The sequence below is a fragment of the Pseudophryne corroboree genome, chromosome 6 (genome assembly GCF_028390025.1).
Source record: "Pseudophryne corroboree isolate aPseCor3 chromosome 6, aPseCor3.hap2, whole genome shotgun sequence".
Lineage (NCBI taxonomy): Eukaryota > Metazoa > Chordata > Amphibia > Anura > Myobatrachidae > Pseudophryne > Pseudophryne corroboree.
In genome coordinates, this window is record NC_086449.1 from 323,749,844 (window position 1) to 323,768,857 (window position 19,014).

A 19,014-nucleotide genomic window follows, 5' to 3' on the forward strand; every position below is an offset into this window, starting at 1 on the left:
GTCCGCTCCCCCTCCCTGTACTGTGATGTATGTAGTGTGTGCTCCCCCTCCCTGTACTGTGCTTTATGGTGTGTGCGCTCCCCCTCCCTGTGCTGTATGGAGTGTGCGCTCCCCCTCCCTGTACTGTGATGTATGTAGTGTGTGCTCCCCCTCCCTGTACTGTATGGAGTGTGCGCTCCCCCTCCCTGTACTGTGCGCTCCCCCTCCCTGTACTGTATGGAGTGTGCGCTCCCCCTCCCTGTACTGTGCTGTATGGAGTGCGCTCCCCCTCCCTGTACTGTGCTGTGCTGTATGGAGTGTGCGCTCCCCCTCCCTGTACTGTGCTGTATGGAGTGTCCGCTCCCCCTCCCTGTACTGTGATGTATGTAGTGTCCGCTCCCCCTCCCTGTACTGTGATGTATGTAGTGTGTGCTCCCCCTCCCTGTACTGTGCTTTATGGTGTGTGCGCTCCCCCTCCCTGTGCTGTATGGAGTGTGCGCTCCCCCTCCCTGTACTGTGATGTATGTAGTGTGTGCTCCCCTTCCCTGTACTGTGCTGTATGGAGTGTGCGCGCCCCCTCCCTGTACTGTATGGAGTGTGCGCTCCCCCTCCCTGTACTGTGCTGTATGGAGTGTGCGCTCCCCCTCCCTGTACTGTGCTGTATGGAGTGTCCGCTCCCCCTCCCTGTACTGTGCTGTATGGAGTGTCCGCTCCCCCTCCCTGTACTGTGATGTATGTAGTGTGTGCTCCCCCTCCCTGTACTGTGCTTTATGGTGTGTGCGCTCCCCCTCCCTGTGCTGTATGGAGTGTGCGCTCCCCCTCCCTGTACTGTGATGTATGTAGTGTGTGCTCCCCTTCCCTGTACTGTGCTGTATGGAGTGTGCGCGCCCCCTCCCTGTACTGTATGGAGTGTGCGCTCCCCCTCCCTGTACTGTGCTGTATGGAGTGCGCGCTCCCCCTCCCTGTACTGTGCTGTATGGGGTGCGCGCACCCCCTCCCTGTACTGTGCTGTATGGAGTGCGCGCACCCCCTCCCTGTACTGTGCTGTATGGAGTGTGCGCTCCCCCTCCCTGTACTGTGCTGTATGGAGTGTGCGCTCCCCCTCCCTGTACTGTGCTGTATGGAGTGTGCGCTCCCCCTCCCTGTACTGTGCTGTATGGAGTGTGCGCTCCCCCTCCCTGTACTGTGCTGTATGGAGTGTGCGCTCCCCCTCCCTGTACTGTGCTGTATGGAGTGTGCGCTCCCCCTCCCTGTACTGTGCTGTATGGAGTGTGCGCTCCCCCTCCCTGTACTGTGCTGTATGGAGTGTGCGCTCCCCCTCCCTGTACTGTGCTGTATGGAGTGTGCGCTCCCCCTCCCTTTACTGTGCTGTATGGAGTGTGCGCTCCCCCTCCCTGTACTGTGCTGTATGGAGTGTGCGCTCCCCCTCCCTGTACTGTGCGCTCCCCCTCCCTGTACTGTATGGAGTGTGCGCTCTCCCTCCCTGTACTGTGCTGTATGGAGTGTGCGCTCCCCCTCCCTGTACTGTGCTGTATGGAGTGTGCGCTCCCCCTCCCTGTACTGTGCTGTATGGAGTGTCCGCTCCCCCTCCCTGTACTGTGATGTATGTAGTGTGTGCTCCCCCTCCCTGTACTGTGCTTTATGGTGTGTGCGCTCCCCCTCCCTGTGCTGTATGGAGTGTGCGCTCCCCCTCCCTGTACTGTGCGCTCCCCCTCCCTGTACTGTATGGAGTGTGCGCTCTCCCTCCCTGTACTGTGCTGTATGGAGTGTGCGCTCCCCCTCCCTGTACTGTGCTGTATGGAGTGTGCGCTCCCCCTCCCTGTACTGTGATGTATGTAGTGTGTGCTCCCCTTCCCTGTACTGTGCTGTATGGAGTGTGCGCGCCCCCTCCCTGTACTGTATGGAGTGTGCGCTCCCCCTCCCTGTACTGTATGGAGTGTGCGCTCCCCCTCCCTGTACTGTGCTGTATGGAGTGTCCGCTCCCCCTCCCTGTACTGTGATGTATGTAGTGTGTGCTCCCCCTCCCTGTACTGTGCTTTATGGTGTGTGCGCTCCCCCTCCCTGTGCTGTATGGAGTGTGCGCTCCCCCTCCCTGTACTGTGATGTATGTAGTGTGTGCTCCCCTTCCCTGTACTGTGCTGTATGGAGTGTGCGCGCCCCCTCCCTGTACTGTATGGAGTGTGCGCTCCCCCTCCCTGTACTGTGCTGTATGGAGTGCGCGCTCCCCCTCCCTGTACTGTGCTGTATGGGGTGCGCGCACCCCCTCCCTGTACTGTGCTGTATGGAGTGTGCGCTCCCCCTCCCTGTACTGTGCTGTATGGAGTGTGCGCTCCCCCTCCCTGTACTGTGCTGTATGGAGTGTGCGCTCCCCCTCCCTGTACTGTGCTGTATGGAGTGTGCGCTCCCCCTCCCTGTACTGTGCTGTATGGAGTGTGCGCTCCCCCTCCCTGTACTGTGCTGTATGGAGTGTGCGCTCCCCCTCCCTGTACTGTGCTGTATGGAGTGTGCGCTCCCCCTCCCTGTACTGTGCTGTATGGAGTGTGCGCTCCCCCTCCCTTTACTGTGCTGTATGGAGTGTGCGCTCCCCCTCCCTGTACTGTGCTGTATGGAGTGTGCGCTCCCCCTCCCTGTACTGTGCGCTCCCCCTCCCTGTACTGTATGGAGTGTGCGCTCTCCCTCCCTGTACTGTGCTGTATGGAGTGTGCGCTCCCCCTCCCTGTACTGTGCTGTATGGAGTGTGCGCTCCCCCTCCCTGTACTGTGCTGTATGGAGTGTGCGCTCCCCCTACCTGTACTGTGCTGTATGGAGTGTCCGCTCCCCCTCCCTGTACTGTGCTGTATGGAGTGTGCGCTCCCCCTCCCTGTACTGTGCTGTATGGAGTGTGCGCTCCCCCTCCCTGTACTGTGCTGTATGGAGTGTGCGCTCCCCCTACCTGTACTGTGCTGTATGGAGTGTCCGCTCCCCCTCCCTGTACTGTGATGTATGTAGTGTCCGCTCCCCCTCCCTGTACTGTGATGTATGTAGTGTGTGCTCCCCCTCCCTGTACTGTGCTTTATGGTGTGTGCGCTCCCCCTCCCTGTGCTGTATGGAGTGTGCGCTCCCCCTCCCTGTACTGTGATGTATGTAGTGTGTGCTCCCCTTCCCTGTACTGTGCTGTATGGAGTGTGCGCTCCCCCTCCCTGTACTGTGATGTATGTAGTGTGTGCTCCCCCTCCCTGTACTGTATGGAGTGTGCGCTCCCCCTCCCTGTACTGTGCGCTCCCCCTCCCTGTACTGTATGGAGTGTGCGCTCCCCCTCCCTGTACTGTGCTGTATGGAGTGCGCTCCCCCTCCCTGTACTGTGCTGTGCTGTATGGAGTGTGCGCTCCCCCTCCCTGTACTGTGCTGTATGGAGTGTCCGCTCCCCCTCCCTGTACTGTGATGTATGTAGTGTCCGCTCCCCCTCCCTGTACTGTGATGTATGTAGTGTGTGCTCCCCCTCCCTGTACTGTGCTTTATGGTGTGTGCGCTCCCCCTCCCTGTGCTGTATGGAGTGTGCGCTCCCCCTCCCTGTACTGTGATGTATGTAGTGTGTGCTCCCCTTCCCTGTACTGTGCTGTATGTAGTGTGTGCTCCGCAGGGCCGGATCAAGGCTCCAGGGGGCCCGGAGTACTTTAGACAAGGGGGGCCCCTGAGGGCTAAATATAGTGTATATACTGAGGAAGGGGAGGTTTCTTATAGATCGATAGATAGATAGATAGATAGATAGATAGATAGCGACGCGCCAATATATCGGTAGATATATTGGCCATCGGCTGTGCTGCGGGGCCGACGTGATACGTCTGTGAACGACGGAGTTCACAGATGTATCGGCCGTACACACTGGGCGGCGGACCCGTGATATATCGGCCGTTCAAGAGAACGGCCGATATATCGGCCAGTGTGTACGGGCCTTAAGATTGATAAAAGTGTGAGCAGAAAGCTGTTGGAGGCAGCACCAAAGGATAGCACTTATTATTAAATAGAAAATTAGCATACATAAACACTCACAAACAGCATACATAAACACTCACAAACAGCATACATACATACCACACAGCATACACACCAACAACATATACACACACTACACACCAACACTAATATATATATATATATATATATACACACATACATACATATATATATATATATATATATATATATATATATATATATATATATATATATATATATATACATATATATATACATATATATATACACACACATATACACACTCATACACACACACCACTAACCAACTGAACAGAGGAGAGGAGTAGAGGAGGAGATTCTGCCAGAGTCCATGTGAGTTAAACACAGGAGCTGCTGCTGCTGCACATGCTCACTTGCTCAGCAGCTCCCTCTACGGTGTTAGAGAGGCAGAGAGCTCAGCTGATCAGAGGCAGAGCTCAGTGAGGAGCAGCCGTACAATTCATTCACGGCAGCTCGTAAGTGCCTGTGGGTGGCCCCGCCGGGTGCAGACACGGGGACAAGGCTGTCTCCGTCTCTGAAACACAAAATTTGTCTGCAGAGGGGAAAGTTTGCACCACTGCCACCAATGACTGAACTTCCTAAAATAAAACCTACCAGTGTTTGACGGCAGGCACGGGGGGCCCTTAAATATGGGGGGCCCAGGGTAATGTGTCCCCTGGGCTCCCCCCTTAATCCAGCTCTGGTGCTCCCCCTCCCTGTACTGTATGTAGTGTGTGCTCCCTCCCTGTACTGTGCTGTATGTAGTGTGTGCTCCCTCCCTGTACTATGTAGTGTGTGCTCCCTCCCTGTACTGTGCTGTATGTAGTGTGTGCTCCCTCCCTGTACTGTGCTGTATGTAGTGTGTGCTCCCTTCCTGTACTATGTAGTGTGTGCTCCCCCTCCCTGTACTGTGCTGTATGTAGTGTGTGCTCCCCTCCCTGTACTGTGCTGTATGTAGTGTGTGCTCCCCTCCCTGTACTGTGCTGTATGTAGTGTGTGCTCCCTCCCTGTACTGTGCTGTATGTAGTGTGTGCTCCCTTCCTGTACTATGTAGTGTGTGCTCCCTCCCTGTACTGTGCTGTATGGAGTGTGCGCGCGCCCTCCCTGTACTGTGCTGTATGGAGTGTGCGCTCCCCCTCCCTGTACTGTGCTGTATGGAGTGTGCGCTCCCCCTCCCTGTACTGTGCTGTATGGAGTGTGTTCTCCCCCTCCCTGTACTGTGCTGTATGGAGTGTGTGCTCCCCCTCCCTGTACTGTATGGAGTGTGTGCTCCCCCTCCCTGTACTGTACTGTATGGAGTGTGCGCTCCCCCTCCCTGTACTGTATGGAGTGTGCGCTCCCTCTCCCTGTACTGTATGGAGTGTGCGCTCCCTCTCCCTGTACTGTATGGAGTGAGCGCTCCCCCTCCCTGTACTGTATGGAGTGTGTGCTCCCTCCCTGTACTGTGCTGTATGTAGTGTGTGCTCCCCCTCCCTGTACTGTATGTAGTGTGTGCTCCCTCTCTGTACTGTGCTGTATGGAGTGTGCGCGCCCCCTCCCTGTACTGGGCTGTATGGAGTGTGTGCTCCCCCTCCCTGTACTGTATGGAGTGTGCCCTCCCCCTCCCTGTACTGTATGGAGTGTGCGCTCCCCCTCCCTGTACTGTATGGAGTGTGCGCTCCCCCTCCCTGTACTGTATGGAGTGTGCGCTCCCCCTCCCTGTACTGTATGGAGTGTGCGCTCCCCCTCCCTGTACTGTATGGAGTGTGTGCTCCCTTCCTGTACTGTGCTGTATGTAGTGTGTGCTCCCCCTCCCTGTACTGTGCTGTATGGAGTGTGCGCTCCCCCTCCCTGTACTGTATGGAGTGTGTGCTCCCCCTCCCTGTACTGTATGGAGTGAGCGCTCCCCCTCCCTGTACTGTATGGAGTGTGTGCTCCCTCCCTGTACTGTGCTGTATGTAGTGTGTGCTCCCCCTCCCTGTACTGCGCAGAGTGTGCGCTCCCCCTCCCTGTACTGTGTAGAGTGTGCGCTCCCCCTCCCTGTACTGTGTGGAGTGTGCGCTCCCCCTCCCTGTACTGTGTATGTAGTGTGCGCTCCCCTTCCCTGTACTGTATGTAGTGTGCGCTCCCCCTCACTGTACTGTGCTGTATGTAGTGTGTGCTCCCTTCAGAGGCAGAACTCTGGGAGGCAACGGAGTCATCTGCCGCCGGGCTCTTGTTCTGAAGGGGGGCACCTCTCCTCCCATTCTGTGACACCACTGAATTAAGTTAATTGATAGCTGTCGCTGTCTTTTCAGTGGCAGACTTCCTCACTGGTCCCTGCACCTTACAAATCACATCCTCTTTATTATACTGAATATACACATTTTACAAGTGTTATACCCAGGATTAGAAACCACAACCTATTACACTGGAAGCAGACACCTTACTGATGAAGCCGTTTGCTTCTGTATAGGAAATATGAGAATTTTAACTATATGAACAATATACTTCTCTGACAATTACACGTAACTTCTACTTCATATAGTTCGAATTCTAATAACGCCATCAGTAAAGTTTCTGCTGTTAGTGTAACAGGTCATGGGTTCTAATCCGGTGTATGACTACTTAAAAATTTGTGATTTAAAATAAGACCATTAAATGTATAAATACAGTATATACATTTTTTTCAGAACACACGCACACATACATACATATATTTATCTTTATATAGGAAATAGGGGGGGCACCAATATTTATCTTGCCTCCGGGTAACTGGGACGAACTTACGCCACTGGCTCCCTTCCTGTACTATGTAGGGTGTACTCCCTTCCTGTACTATGTAGTGTGTGCTCCCCTCCCTGTACTGTGCTGTATGTAGTGTGTGCTCCCTTCCTGTACTATGGCCCTCATTCCGAGTTGATCGGTCGCAAGGCGAATTTAGCAGAGTTACACACGCTAAGCCGCCGCCTACTGGGAGTGAATCTTAGCTTCTTAAAATTGCGACCGATGTATTCGCAATATTGCGATTACTAACTACTTAGCAGTTTCAGAGTAGCTCCAGACTTACTCTGCCTGTGCGATCAGTTCAGTGCTTGTCGTTCCTGGTTGACGTCACAAACACACCCAGCGTTCGCCCAGGCACTCCCACCGTTTCTCCGGCCACTCCTGCGTTTTTTCCGGAAACGGTAGCGTTTTCAGCCACACGCCCCTGAAACGCCGTGTTTCCGCCCAGTAACACCCATTTCCTGTCAATCACGTTACGATCGCCGGAGCGAAGAAAAAGCCGTGAGTAAAAATACTTTCTTCATAGTAAAGTTACTTGGCGCAGTCGCAATGCGAACTTTGCGCATGCGTACTAAGCGGATTTTCACTGCGATGCGATGAAAAAGAACGAGCGAACAACTCGGAATGAGGGCCAATGTAGTGTGTGCTCCCCTCCCTGTACTGTGCTGTATGTAGTGTGTGCTCCCTTGCTGTACTATGTAGTGTGTGCTCCCCTCCCTGTACTGTGCTCCCTTCCTGTACTATGTAGTGTGTGTTCCACCTCCCTGTACTGTGCAGTATGTAGTGTGTGCCCCCTCCCTGTACTTTGAAACATAAGGTTAAAAAAAAGCGGTTTGTAGAATGAAAAATCAATAAAATCAGAAGTAGATTAAAGGCATGACAGCAGTGTCAGTTGACAATGAAAGTGGGCATATCAGTCCTTGTATATTCAGACGTACAGATGTACATCAGGGTAGGGCATTGTAGCAGCATATGCATAAAGTTGCAGGTAAACATTAGCATAACAAAGCAAAGGAGGCACCAACTATCTCAGAAAAAGGACCTCTGAGGAGTGACCCGGTCCTCTTGACAGACCCCTCTCCCCTCAACAGACTCCGCCGCCATTAGGGCTGCTTCCATAAATTTCCCGGGCTGGTGTTTGATCCAAATCTGCCCCTGATCCAGCCCCTAATGATTAAGTATCTAACTCACCGCAAGCTGTGGCATGGTATACATTGGCGTTTCGATAATGGGTGTGGTGCACACAGTGTGTTCACCATGAGAGATGGTCTGGAGGCATGGCCAGGAGCTCACAGAGCACAGGTACTGCTGCCACACCGGCGAAAAAGAGGCCATGCCCCCTAATTTCGGGCCTGTGTCTGTGTCCCACCTCCAAACTTTAGAATGTTGGGAGGTATGCTTTAATCATGGAGCTTAATAGCAGGCATTGGAGCTGTGACACTGACAGCAGATGTGATATTACACCTTTCAGCTGTGTAAGCAAAGATGAAATCATTCCTCTCACTTTCCATTCGCTGCCATCTGTGGCACATGGTGATAAGCAGATCTATTAGGTTAAAATTCTGACTTTAGAGGAATATATATGTGTGTATATATATATATATATATATATATATATATATATATATATATATATATGTGTATATATATATATATGTGTATATATATATATGTGTATATATATATATATGTGTATATATATATATATGTGTATATATATATATGTGTATATATATATATGTGTATATATATATATGTGTATATATATATGTGTATATATATATATGTGTATATATATATATGTATATATATATATATATATATATATATATATATATATATATATATATATATATATATATATATATATATATATATATATATATATATATATATATATATATATATATATATATATAATCCCATACTGTGGAACAAGTTTGTAAATTAGTTGTATGTATACACTATCAAAACTTTGGATCATATATTCACCTGCTATCTTACACAGAGGGTATACTAATCTACTGCCTTTAGATAATATTGTGAAAATCATACTAATATATCTATATCTATCTTGTTTGTATTGCTGCTGCATTTAAAATATTATAACAATAAGCATTACATTTAAAATATATAATTTAATGATTTCATTCTTTTCACTCCCACTTGATGGAATTATACAGAATTGGTATTATACGGCTCACTTGATGTCTAGTTTAAGGGAGGCCATCATCAATTTCTTACCGAATTTGTGAAAAGGAAACGTTCCTGATTGGAAATGATACATTAACATCCTGAAACACCTAATAAGACACACAAAAAAAAAATACAATATATAAAATAATTTTCAATAGACATAGAATCATGTGAGAGGTATAGTGCCTATTCTATGAAACGTGCATACTCAATTAACATCGCTCATTGTTAAAAGCTGAGATAGATAGATAGATAGATAGATAGATAGATAGATAGATAGATAGATAGATAGATAGATAAAAAAAATAAAGGGAACACTAAAATAACACATCCTAGATCTGAATGAAATATTCTTATTAAATACTTTGTTCTTTACATAGTTGAATGTGCTAACAAAATCACACAAAAATCATCAATGGAAATCAAATTTATTAACCCATGGAGGTCTGGATTTGGAGTCACACTCAAAATTAAAGTGGAAAAACACACTACAGGCTGATCCAACTTTGATGTAATGTCCTTAAAACAAGTCAAAATGAGCCTCAGTAGTGTGTGTGGCCTCCACGTGCCTGTATGACCTCCCTACAACGCCTGGGCATGCTCCTGATGAGGTGGCGGATGGTATCCTGAGGGATCGCCTCCCAGACCTGGACTAAAGCATCCACCAACTCCTGGACAGTCTGTGGTGCAACGTGGCGTTGGTGGATGGAGCGAGACATGATGTCCCAGATGTGCTCAATTGGATTCAGGTCTGGGGAACGGGCGGGCCAGTCCATAGCATCAATGCCTTCGTCTTGCAGGAACTGCTGACACTCAAGCCACATGAGGTCTAGCATTGTCTTGCATTAGGAGGAACCCAGGGCCAACCGCACCAGCATATGGTCTCACAAGGTGTCTGAGGATCTCATCTCGGTACCTAATAGCAGTCAGGCTACCTCTGGCAAGCAAATGGAGGGCTGTGCGGCCCCCCAAAGAAATGCCACCCCACACCATTACTGACACACTGCCAAACCGGTCATGCTGGAGGATGTTGCAGGCAGCAGAACATTCTCCTTGGCATCTCCAGACTCTGTCACATGTGCTCAGTGAGAACCTGCTTTCATCTGTGAAGAGCACAGGGCGCCAGTGGCGAATTTGCCAATCTTGGTGTTCTCTGGAAAATGCCAAAAGTCCTGCACGGTGTTGGGCTGTAAGCACAACCCCCACCTGTTGCCTTCGGGCCCTCTTACCACCCTCATGGAGTCTGTTTCTGATCGTTTGAGTAGACACATGCACATTTGTGGCTTGCTGGAGGTAATTTTGCAGGGCTCTTGTAGTGCTCCTCCTGTTCCTCATTGCACAAAGGCAGAGGTAGCGGTCCTGCTGCTGGGTTGTTGCCCTCCTACGGCCTCCTCCACATCTCCTGATGTACTGGCCTGTCTCCTGGTAGCGCCTCCATGCTCTGGACACTACGCTGACAGACACAGCAAACCTTCCTGCCACAGCTCGCAATGATGTGCCATCCTGGATGAGCTGCACTACCTGAGCCACTTGTGTGGGTTGTAGACTCCGTCTCATGCTACCACTAGAGTGAAAGCACCGCCAGCTTTCAAAAGTGACCAAAACATCAGCCAGAAAGCATAGGAGCTGAGAAGTGGTCTGTGGTCACCACCTGCAGAACAACTCCTTTATTGGGGGTGTCTTGCTAATTGCCTATAATTTCCACCTGTTGTCTATTCCATTTGCACAACAGCATGTGAAATTGATTGTCAATCAGTGTTGCTTCCTAAGTGGACAGTTTGATCTCACAGAAGTGTGATTGACTTGGAGTTACATTGTGTTTAAGTGTTCCCTTTATTTTTTTGAGCAGTGTAGACAGATATTGTACTGCATAGATTAATGCAGCATGATTGAGTTAGCCAGTGCAACAAGGCACAACAAAGATGCAAAACAATATCCCTGACCTCACCGGATGATGTGAAGTGGTAGATAGAGGCCAGTGTCACAGATTTGTACAGCACTCTGACACAAGTCAGCACCTTACTACCTAGTGCTCTATAGGTCATCTATAACCAGTTTCTTTCATTGTGCTGCCTAGCACAAAACTTAGATGAAAACATCCATGTACTGTATACTTTGAATCACTGAAACTCCACAAGTATGCTTCGTACCAGTAAATGGCTTGTATTTAAGTAATAGATAAGATAACGTGGTGTTATTTGATTAATACCCCACAACATTTGTGCATGCTTTGTTATTGCCCAAACATTTACCCAAACAAGTCTCAGTCACCCAGATGATACAAAAAAAATCTCCAGATTGACGCCATGGCTCCTGCTGTTTGGATGCAGGCCAGTGGCGTGCGGTGAGGTCAGTGGTTGGTGAGGCACTGCAGCCATAATGTCCGCCGAATCCCGCCAATGATCCCTACCGCCGCTGAGCCAATGCCCGCTACTGCCCCTGAGCCAATGCCCGCTACCGCATTACAAACTCGCCCACACATCAACTGCCCCGGCACTCCACCACTAATTCGCATCTCAGTCTGATGCCGCCACTGCCAATGCCCGCCTGCTCATTAAACTTGTGATGAGCAGGCGGCTAATATATTGTAAATTTTTATAGAAAAAAAAATTACTGTTTGAGACTGGGGAGGGAGTGGGAGAACATGAATGCAATTTTGTTGTCCAGAGTTTCCATTAACTTAATAGCACTGTGGGTGTGGCGCTATTAAGTTAATGGAAGTCCTGGACAACAAAATAGCCAGCAGTGGGTGACAGGGAGAGGGTGACGCTAGAGAGAGGGTGACAGCTGTGGATGACAGAGTGGGTGACAGAAGGAGCGTGACGCCAGGGAGAAGGTGACAGAAGGAGCGTGACGCCAGGGAGAAGGTGACAGAAGGAGCGTGACGCCAGGGAGAAGGTGACAGAAGGAGCGTGACGCCAGGGAGAGGGTGACAGCAGTGGATGATGCCAGGGAGAGGTTGACGGGGAGGGTGACGCCAGGGAGAGGGTGGCAGCAGTGGGTGACAGGGAGTAACGCCAGGGAGAGGGTGACAGGAAGAGGGTGACAGGAAGAGGGTGACAGCAGTAGATGATGCCAGGGAGAGGGTGACAGGGAGGGTGATGCCAGGGAGAGGGTGGCTGCAGTGGGTGATAGGGAGTAATGCCAGGGAGAGGGTGATTGCAGGGAGAGGGTGACGCCAGGGAGAGGGTGACGCCAGGGAGAGGGTGACGACCGTGGATGATGCCAGGGAAAGGATGACGGGGAAGGTGGCAGCAGTCGGTGACAGGGAGTGACGCCAGGGAGAGAGTGATGACAGGAAGAGGGTGACAGTAGTGGGTGACAGGCAGAGGGTTACGCTAAAGCGAGTACGACATTAGTGGGTGACAGGGAGAGGGTGATCTGCATTGACCTGCACCCTTGAGGGCTTGTAACAGCAGTTGGACACCTTCCTGGTAGCAGACCAGACTATCCTGGTACCAGTAACTTCAAACTAGTTCCACTGTCCGCCTGAGCACTACCCCTGTCGAGGTATCCAAATGGCCAGGACAGACATGCAGGGAGCAGTGGTCACTATTCTTTCCCCCCTCTCCCGCTCCTGCTATTTCTATTACTGATGCTTACAATCCCCTCCCGCTCCTGCTATGTGTATTGCCGGTAAAAATCACAACCCCCCCACCACCCCCGCGCTCTGGATCTCTGACACTCACCCAGGCCGGCGCTGTCCAGCAGGTCCCAGGGGCCACCTGTAGTCGGGCCAGTTGTGACTGTAATCCCTTGCTGAGCCCGTGCCGCCGTGGAGAGTCATCCGGCATAGGAGGGGGTGAGTCAGCCCGATCAGCTGCGGCAGCGGGTCTCCGAGAGTAAGGAGCAGGGCTGGGTGCAGCGAGGGGGAAAGTGGCTGGGAGGGCAGCTGATGTAGAGAGGGGTTGTCACGGCATAGCAGCGGCTGCGGGTGATAATACCCACAGCCGCCGCCAGTGCCATGTAAAAGGATAGACCGGCACCCAATCACCTCCTCCACAGTGACAGGGGCGTGCTTTCACATGGGCTGAAAGCACTCCCCTGTCAAAGAGGCACTTCTAGTAGTGCCGCTTACAGGGTTTTTTTTAAATGGGATTTTACTCCCTGCTGCTTGGCCCCGCCCCCTACTTCCGGACCTTTTACATTGTCAGCGGGAGGCAGACAGCGGTGCCTCCTAAACACTTTTAACACGGAAAAAAATGATTCAAATAATACAAATATACTTATGACACAAAATCTGTGTCATAAGTATCTTTTGTATTATTTTAAGCATTAATGACAGGGGAGGCACTGCCTCCCCTGCCTGCACGTCCCTGATGCAGGCATCAAGACAAGTCTTTCAAACTAAAGCTAGCCATACATGAGGACGATATGTGTACGAATGTACAATTTCGAAAAAACATTGTTCGATGCATCGTGTGCACATTGTGCATGTTTTGGGTACGATTACGATGCGTGGTCCCGCGGGTCGAATGTTGCATCCTCTGATCATACATGCAGCCCATATTATCAGTCGTAATCGTATGCACATCATACCATGTTTAATGCACATATGATACATCGTTCGATGGAACATTCGATCGGCGTCATTTTGAGTGGAATTTTTTCAAGGTGAGTATGTGCTTTTTGTGAGGCATACAATTGCTCGATAGATCGTATGCTTCATAGTGTCCAAAAAAAAAAAAAAAAAATAGTGTGTCCAGAGCTCCCAGTGGCATTGAAGGGAAATCGTGCCAGGAATCGGATCGGATGCTGGTCGTCCTAGTGCAGGCCTGGCCAACCTGTGGCTCTCCAGTTGTTGTTGTTAAACTACAAGTCCCAGCATGCCCTGCCACAGTTTTAGCATTCCCTAATAACAAAACTGTCACAGGGAATGCTGGGATTTGTACTATCACAACAGCTGGAGAGCCACAGGTTGGCCAGCATAATTCAGATTAGAAGATCTTTAATTATTAATAGAGCTATAGTACAAGGCACTTTCAATCTGTTAAACTGAAATGTTGCTACTCACTTTGAATGCTTAGCCCCACACAAGTCCAAGTGTTCTCATACTTCTGCCTACCAGAAACTAGTACACAGAAAGAGATGTAAGCTGCAATAGGCATATCACCATACTGTACCTGCTTCTGTAGATAATCCAGGAAACTTTGTTTATCTTGGTAATTCTCAGAAACTGCAATATACCCAGCACGCAGAACCAGGAAAGAAATAGGCAAAGACTGGATCTCTAAGTTGTTCTGCGTATAGCCTGAGGGATAAAGTGGAAAAAAAAATTTTTTTATACCATACATTATCAGCCCATTATGAGTCTCCTTCCAGAATATTACTATAGAAATGTTTAGTTTACCATATGGTTACATTGCCAGTGTCTTAAAATTGTTCCCTCAAGTCCAGAAACCCTGGATGTCTGACTCTGAAAAGCAGATTGCACTGTAACAACTGGACAAGTACCACAACAGAAAGTCATGCAAGTCCCTAAATGAGACTCCGCCTCCAGCACAGATAGCCATGGAGAGCTAGATACAATTTTATTCGTGTACACAGATTTTAAAATATCCAGTGATGTGACAAATCACGTCATGTTCCTCAGATGAAAGGTGAACAGTTTAGGGATGTACTATATACTAAGAGGGAAAGCACTAGCAAGCCAGCTATAATACAATATACAGCATGATCATGGTGAAGATTGAAGTAATTAATACATGAGGAGTTACTAATTACAGGTCAGATTTTACCAGTGTTTTAATTTGTCTTTCTAATGTGTCATCTTCCCGTAACATTATAGTCAGTAATTTTTATGATCAACAACCCAGTCACTTTACGTTGTGCGATCGCTGGTGCAAATAGTCACAGCCCGGTGCACTGAGTTGTATTTGCGATCCATGTACCCCTTATTCATCTTCTACCGCAGTTTGGTCTGCAATAGATCAGTTAATAACTATTGGTACTGTATCGTCCAAATATATCCAATCATTGGTCATGAAAAGTAAAGAGCAATAACTACAGCAACATGTTTAAATTGGTCTGTCCAGATTATTAATCAGACAGGGAAAATTGTGTTGTGCGTGGATCAACACTCTAGAATTTTCAATGAACAAAAGCAAGCAGTGAAATGTTACTAGAATGCTGACTAGCACTTAACTAAATGTGAAAGGGGAGAGTACCACCTGAACTGTGGGAATCCCAGATTTGTAATCCGGCAGTTCATGCTAGTTGGAGGAAGGGTTGCTCTCTGTATTCATTTTATGCCAGATACCTCCTGTAGCAATATTTACATTCATTTGTATATAAACCTTTCGGTCTTTAAATTGTGATCCTCCAAGAAACACATTCAGGACAAGAGAGAAAAGGAAAACAGTGTGACACAATTAGGTGTCAGGCACTAGCTTCAATATGCGCATTGGTGTTAAAATGGTAACGTTGGAAAAGCACCAATGGTCACAACCTAAGCTCTCATCACACACTCCGGTAGCGTCTCCTAACACTCCTCCACTAACATGTTTCGGTCCCCTTAAGGCCATTGTCAATGTCCTTGACAAAGGCCTCAAGGGGGCTGAAACATGTTGGAGGAGTGGGAAGAAACTGCTATATAAACTAGTATTATTTATTATTGTTAGTACAATTATAAAGACAAAAAAACACACCTTTGCATTCCACAGTGGAACCATTAATATTCCACGCGAAATAATTGTTTGTTCCAAAAATCGCAGACAAAACAGTTCTCACAATATCCGAGCAACTTGGTGTGGGAAAACGGGAATCAAATACAACATTATTCCTTACGATGACAGAGCCATTCCTAAAAGACAAAACTGTAATTAAATATTGTATAACACAACTGGGGGAGTGGGGGGTGGAGAGAACATTCCACCATACGGAGTACTCTGTTACTATGCAGCCTATCTGGAAAGCTTATTTTAAGACTGACCATCAACCAAAACAGTTTACACACCACAAATCTAAACAAAAAAACATATTACAATTTAAGTTATCAATATTTAATTTACGTTTTAATGATTTATATATTGTTGACTTACCTACACACCACCTACCTGATGATCGATCTATAGCTATCCATCCACACATTTACGTTAAAAATAGCATAGAGGACACAATGGAGATACAGATAATAGTTTATTAAACCACAATAAGGGGCCCATTTATTGAGTTTTAGACACAATAAATAGAATTTCTTAGTACCGGGAAGTGGGGCAGGGAAGTACAATGGGGGAACTGAGAGAAAGATGGGAGGAACATATTAAGTGGGAGGTGAGAAAGATGCAGGGCTAGTAACACAGTAACTAGCCACACACTGTAGGGGTTGCAGCTGGGTGCAGGGGGAAAAGCTAGAGGCATTTGGAGAAGGGCTGTGGGGAGGGAGGAGGTTGAGCAGCCTGAAATGGGATTATCTCCCTCCTGACACTGACCCAGTATATTGGCGCCCCTCAAATGTTTGAGGGTGGGGGTGTCAAGACACCCCCTTTGCCTCCCCTCTTTCTGACACCTATGTATACATATTAAAATGTACTGCTATTTTGGGGGGAAGAAGTGCTTGTTGCAAAAGCACCCCAAAGACTATCTATCTATATTGCTGATAGATTCAAAGGTAGAAGCCAAACTCAGAGCTTGAAAAATAGATTTTAAGTGCCTTATTCTGTGTACATTATGTACCCAGCAATTGTAAAACCCACAAATAGCTACTTACAAAAACGCCAATATTTCTGTCTGAACGTACTCTTGCAGGTAATAGCTGGAGAAGATTTTGTTCAACTGTGAAAACAAAGAATGTTAATAACGCAGATCTTACAGCACAGAACAGCTTTACAGTGTGGCCAAAGCCATCATTCATCCTGAGAAAGATGAAATTGAAAACAAAATAAATCCCCCAGACCCGTTGGGACTCCGGCTGTAACTTCACTCCATTTGAAAAAGGCAAAGTTTTACAGAAAGATATCCAAGTAGGCAATTTATATCAGCTAGAGTACAATATAAAACATGATGAAACCCACCATTATGTACATTTTAAGGGGTTTTGCAAACCTTACCTTAAAGTCCCAATGGTTAAGGATTGACCGAAACACTGAATCAGAGACATAAGGGCACTCATCCAGTGTTTAATGCCACTGCAATGTCCCCTCACCTACAGTAGCACCAGCCACTGACATGAAAGAGAAGCAGCCAGCAGCTTCCTACATGAACCAACTATTGGGAGATTTACAATTCTGATTGTATCATTTAATATGATATACCAGTGCTGGAAAAGACTATGCTATAGACATAAGTTACAAAGGTTGTATATTGTGCAAAACAGATACTTCTTCCAACAAAGCAGGTTCATGCAAGATATTCTTATGGACACAAACAAATGACTCAAATAGAAGCTTGTAATTTTAGATTAGAATAAAGTATGTAAATTACAGTCCTATTACATGATGTGCTGTCATTTCTAGTATATCAACAATGTTTTAGGATATAGGCTGCCGTGTAGCAACAGCATATGTTTAAAAAATTAAAATTAAGCCCCATTTATAGCTAATTCATATATTACACTTGCAGAGTTGGACTGGCCCACAGGGGTACAGAGGAAACCCCTGGTGGGCCGTACTGTCCTTGGGGCCCACCTCTTCCTCTAGGGATTAGGTTCCAGATTGTGCACTTGAATTACAGTATACATTACACATACTGTATGTTGCATTATACTGCACAGGACTATGGTGTATTTTCTACAGTGCATTTCTGGTATTAATCTGGTACATTATCATGCATGCACTAGCAGTATTTACGGAATATATCTATCAAGGGACCCAGCCCATGTACCACAAAAAGACTCGCCACACTTCTAAACATGGGCCTCTACTACTGCATCCCCCCGGTGGGCTCTTCATGCCCCAGTCCAAGACTGGTATGGATCTCAATTGATACACACTTATATCCATCAGTAACTGCAGACAACCTTGAAAACATGCACTTTACCTTATATTGCCTAAAAAAAGTTAATGCTGATGTTTCAATAAGAGTACATCCCCCATACATCAGGGATGTATTGAGGCAATGGCCCGATATCTTGATGGCTGCCTGGGTCGGAGAATCAAAAATATTAAACATGTGGAAGAATCAGGGATCAGGGAACCTGGCATTTTTAACATGTCTAGCTTCCCAGATTACCCGACAGATGGGGACATTACTTATTTATGTACTAAGGATATTTAAAAACAGCAGATATTAGAGGCATCCTTGTGCCAGATCTATGTACCAATGAAACACGCTAATGCCCTGTATGGGAACGGGATGCAGTTATGTTACCGATGCCAGGATCCCATAGGACGCCACAAGCCCAGTGTCTAAATACAGACTCTTCTTGGGATACTGGCATCACAATACCAACAGCCAGAGTCCTGAACTTCCATCCACCCGTCTGGCCACAAGGGGCTTAGGTTTAGGTAGGAGAAGGGAGGTTAGGGTGCAGAGCTAGGAAGGTTAGGGACCAGGGAAGGAGGGTTAGGTTCAGGCATATACTGTAGAAGGGGAGGTTAAGGTTAAGCACAAAGTAGGGAGGGTTAGGTTTAGGTAGCAGAGAAGGAAGTGTAAGGCACCCACAAGGGAGGGTTAGGGTACTTTAGAGGGGTTTGTTAGGATTCTGATGGACGGGATGCCGCTGTCAGTATTCTGAACACCGGCATCCTGTCCGTTGGCAAATCATACTGAACCCATGGGAACAACAGTCTTCTCTAATGAAACAAGTTCCCAAATGTTAGCTTCTTGGCATAAGCAGCTCCCTACAATGAAAAGTGCAGTCTGCATGCTAAGAAGAATCTCTCGGCTTCCACACATTCTCATTACATGCAGGAACAGGTCCAAAGAGAACCTACTGTGATCAGTGAAGTACAGGATTCAGTAGTATAGTGGCTTATGTTATCAGCTGTCCCAGCTTAAATAAAACAAATTGCCCAAAACTACATCCATTATCAGAGTGAATAATGGGAGTCATTCCGAGTTGATCGTAGCTGTGCAAAATTTAGCACAGCTACTATCAGGCACTCAGACATGCGGGGGGACACCAAGCCCAGGGCTAATCCGCCCCGCATGTCAGTGCCC

At 47.9% G+C, this 19,014-nt stretch overlaps 1 protein-coding gene across 2 annotated transcripts in view; it reads right to left on the reverse strand.

The window, feature by feature from the left end:
• The window catches only part of LOC134932162 (mucin-3B-like), a 75,341-nt gene that overhangs the window by 43,847 nt on the left and 12,480 nt on the right, over nucleotides 1–19,014 (reverse strand). For both annotated transcript variants that reach the window (XM_063926310.1, XM_063926309.1), the window contains exons 3-6: nucleotides 16,625–16,689; nucleotides 15,564–15,718; nucleotides 14,040–14,167; nucleotides 8,965–9,023 (exon numbers count right to left, since the gene is read on the reverse strand). In XM_063926310.1, the coding sequence (XP_063782380.1) occupies nucleotides 8,965–9,023; nucleotides 14,040–14,167; nucleotides 15,564–15,718; nucleotides 16,625–16,689 (407 nt within the window). The remainder of the gene's footprint in view (nucleotides 1–8,964; nucleotides 9,024–14,039; nucleotides 14,168–15,563; nucleotides 15,719–16,624; nucleotides 16,690–19,014) is intronic.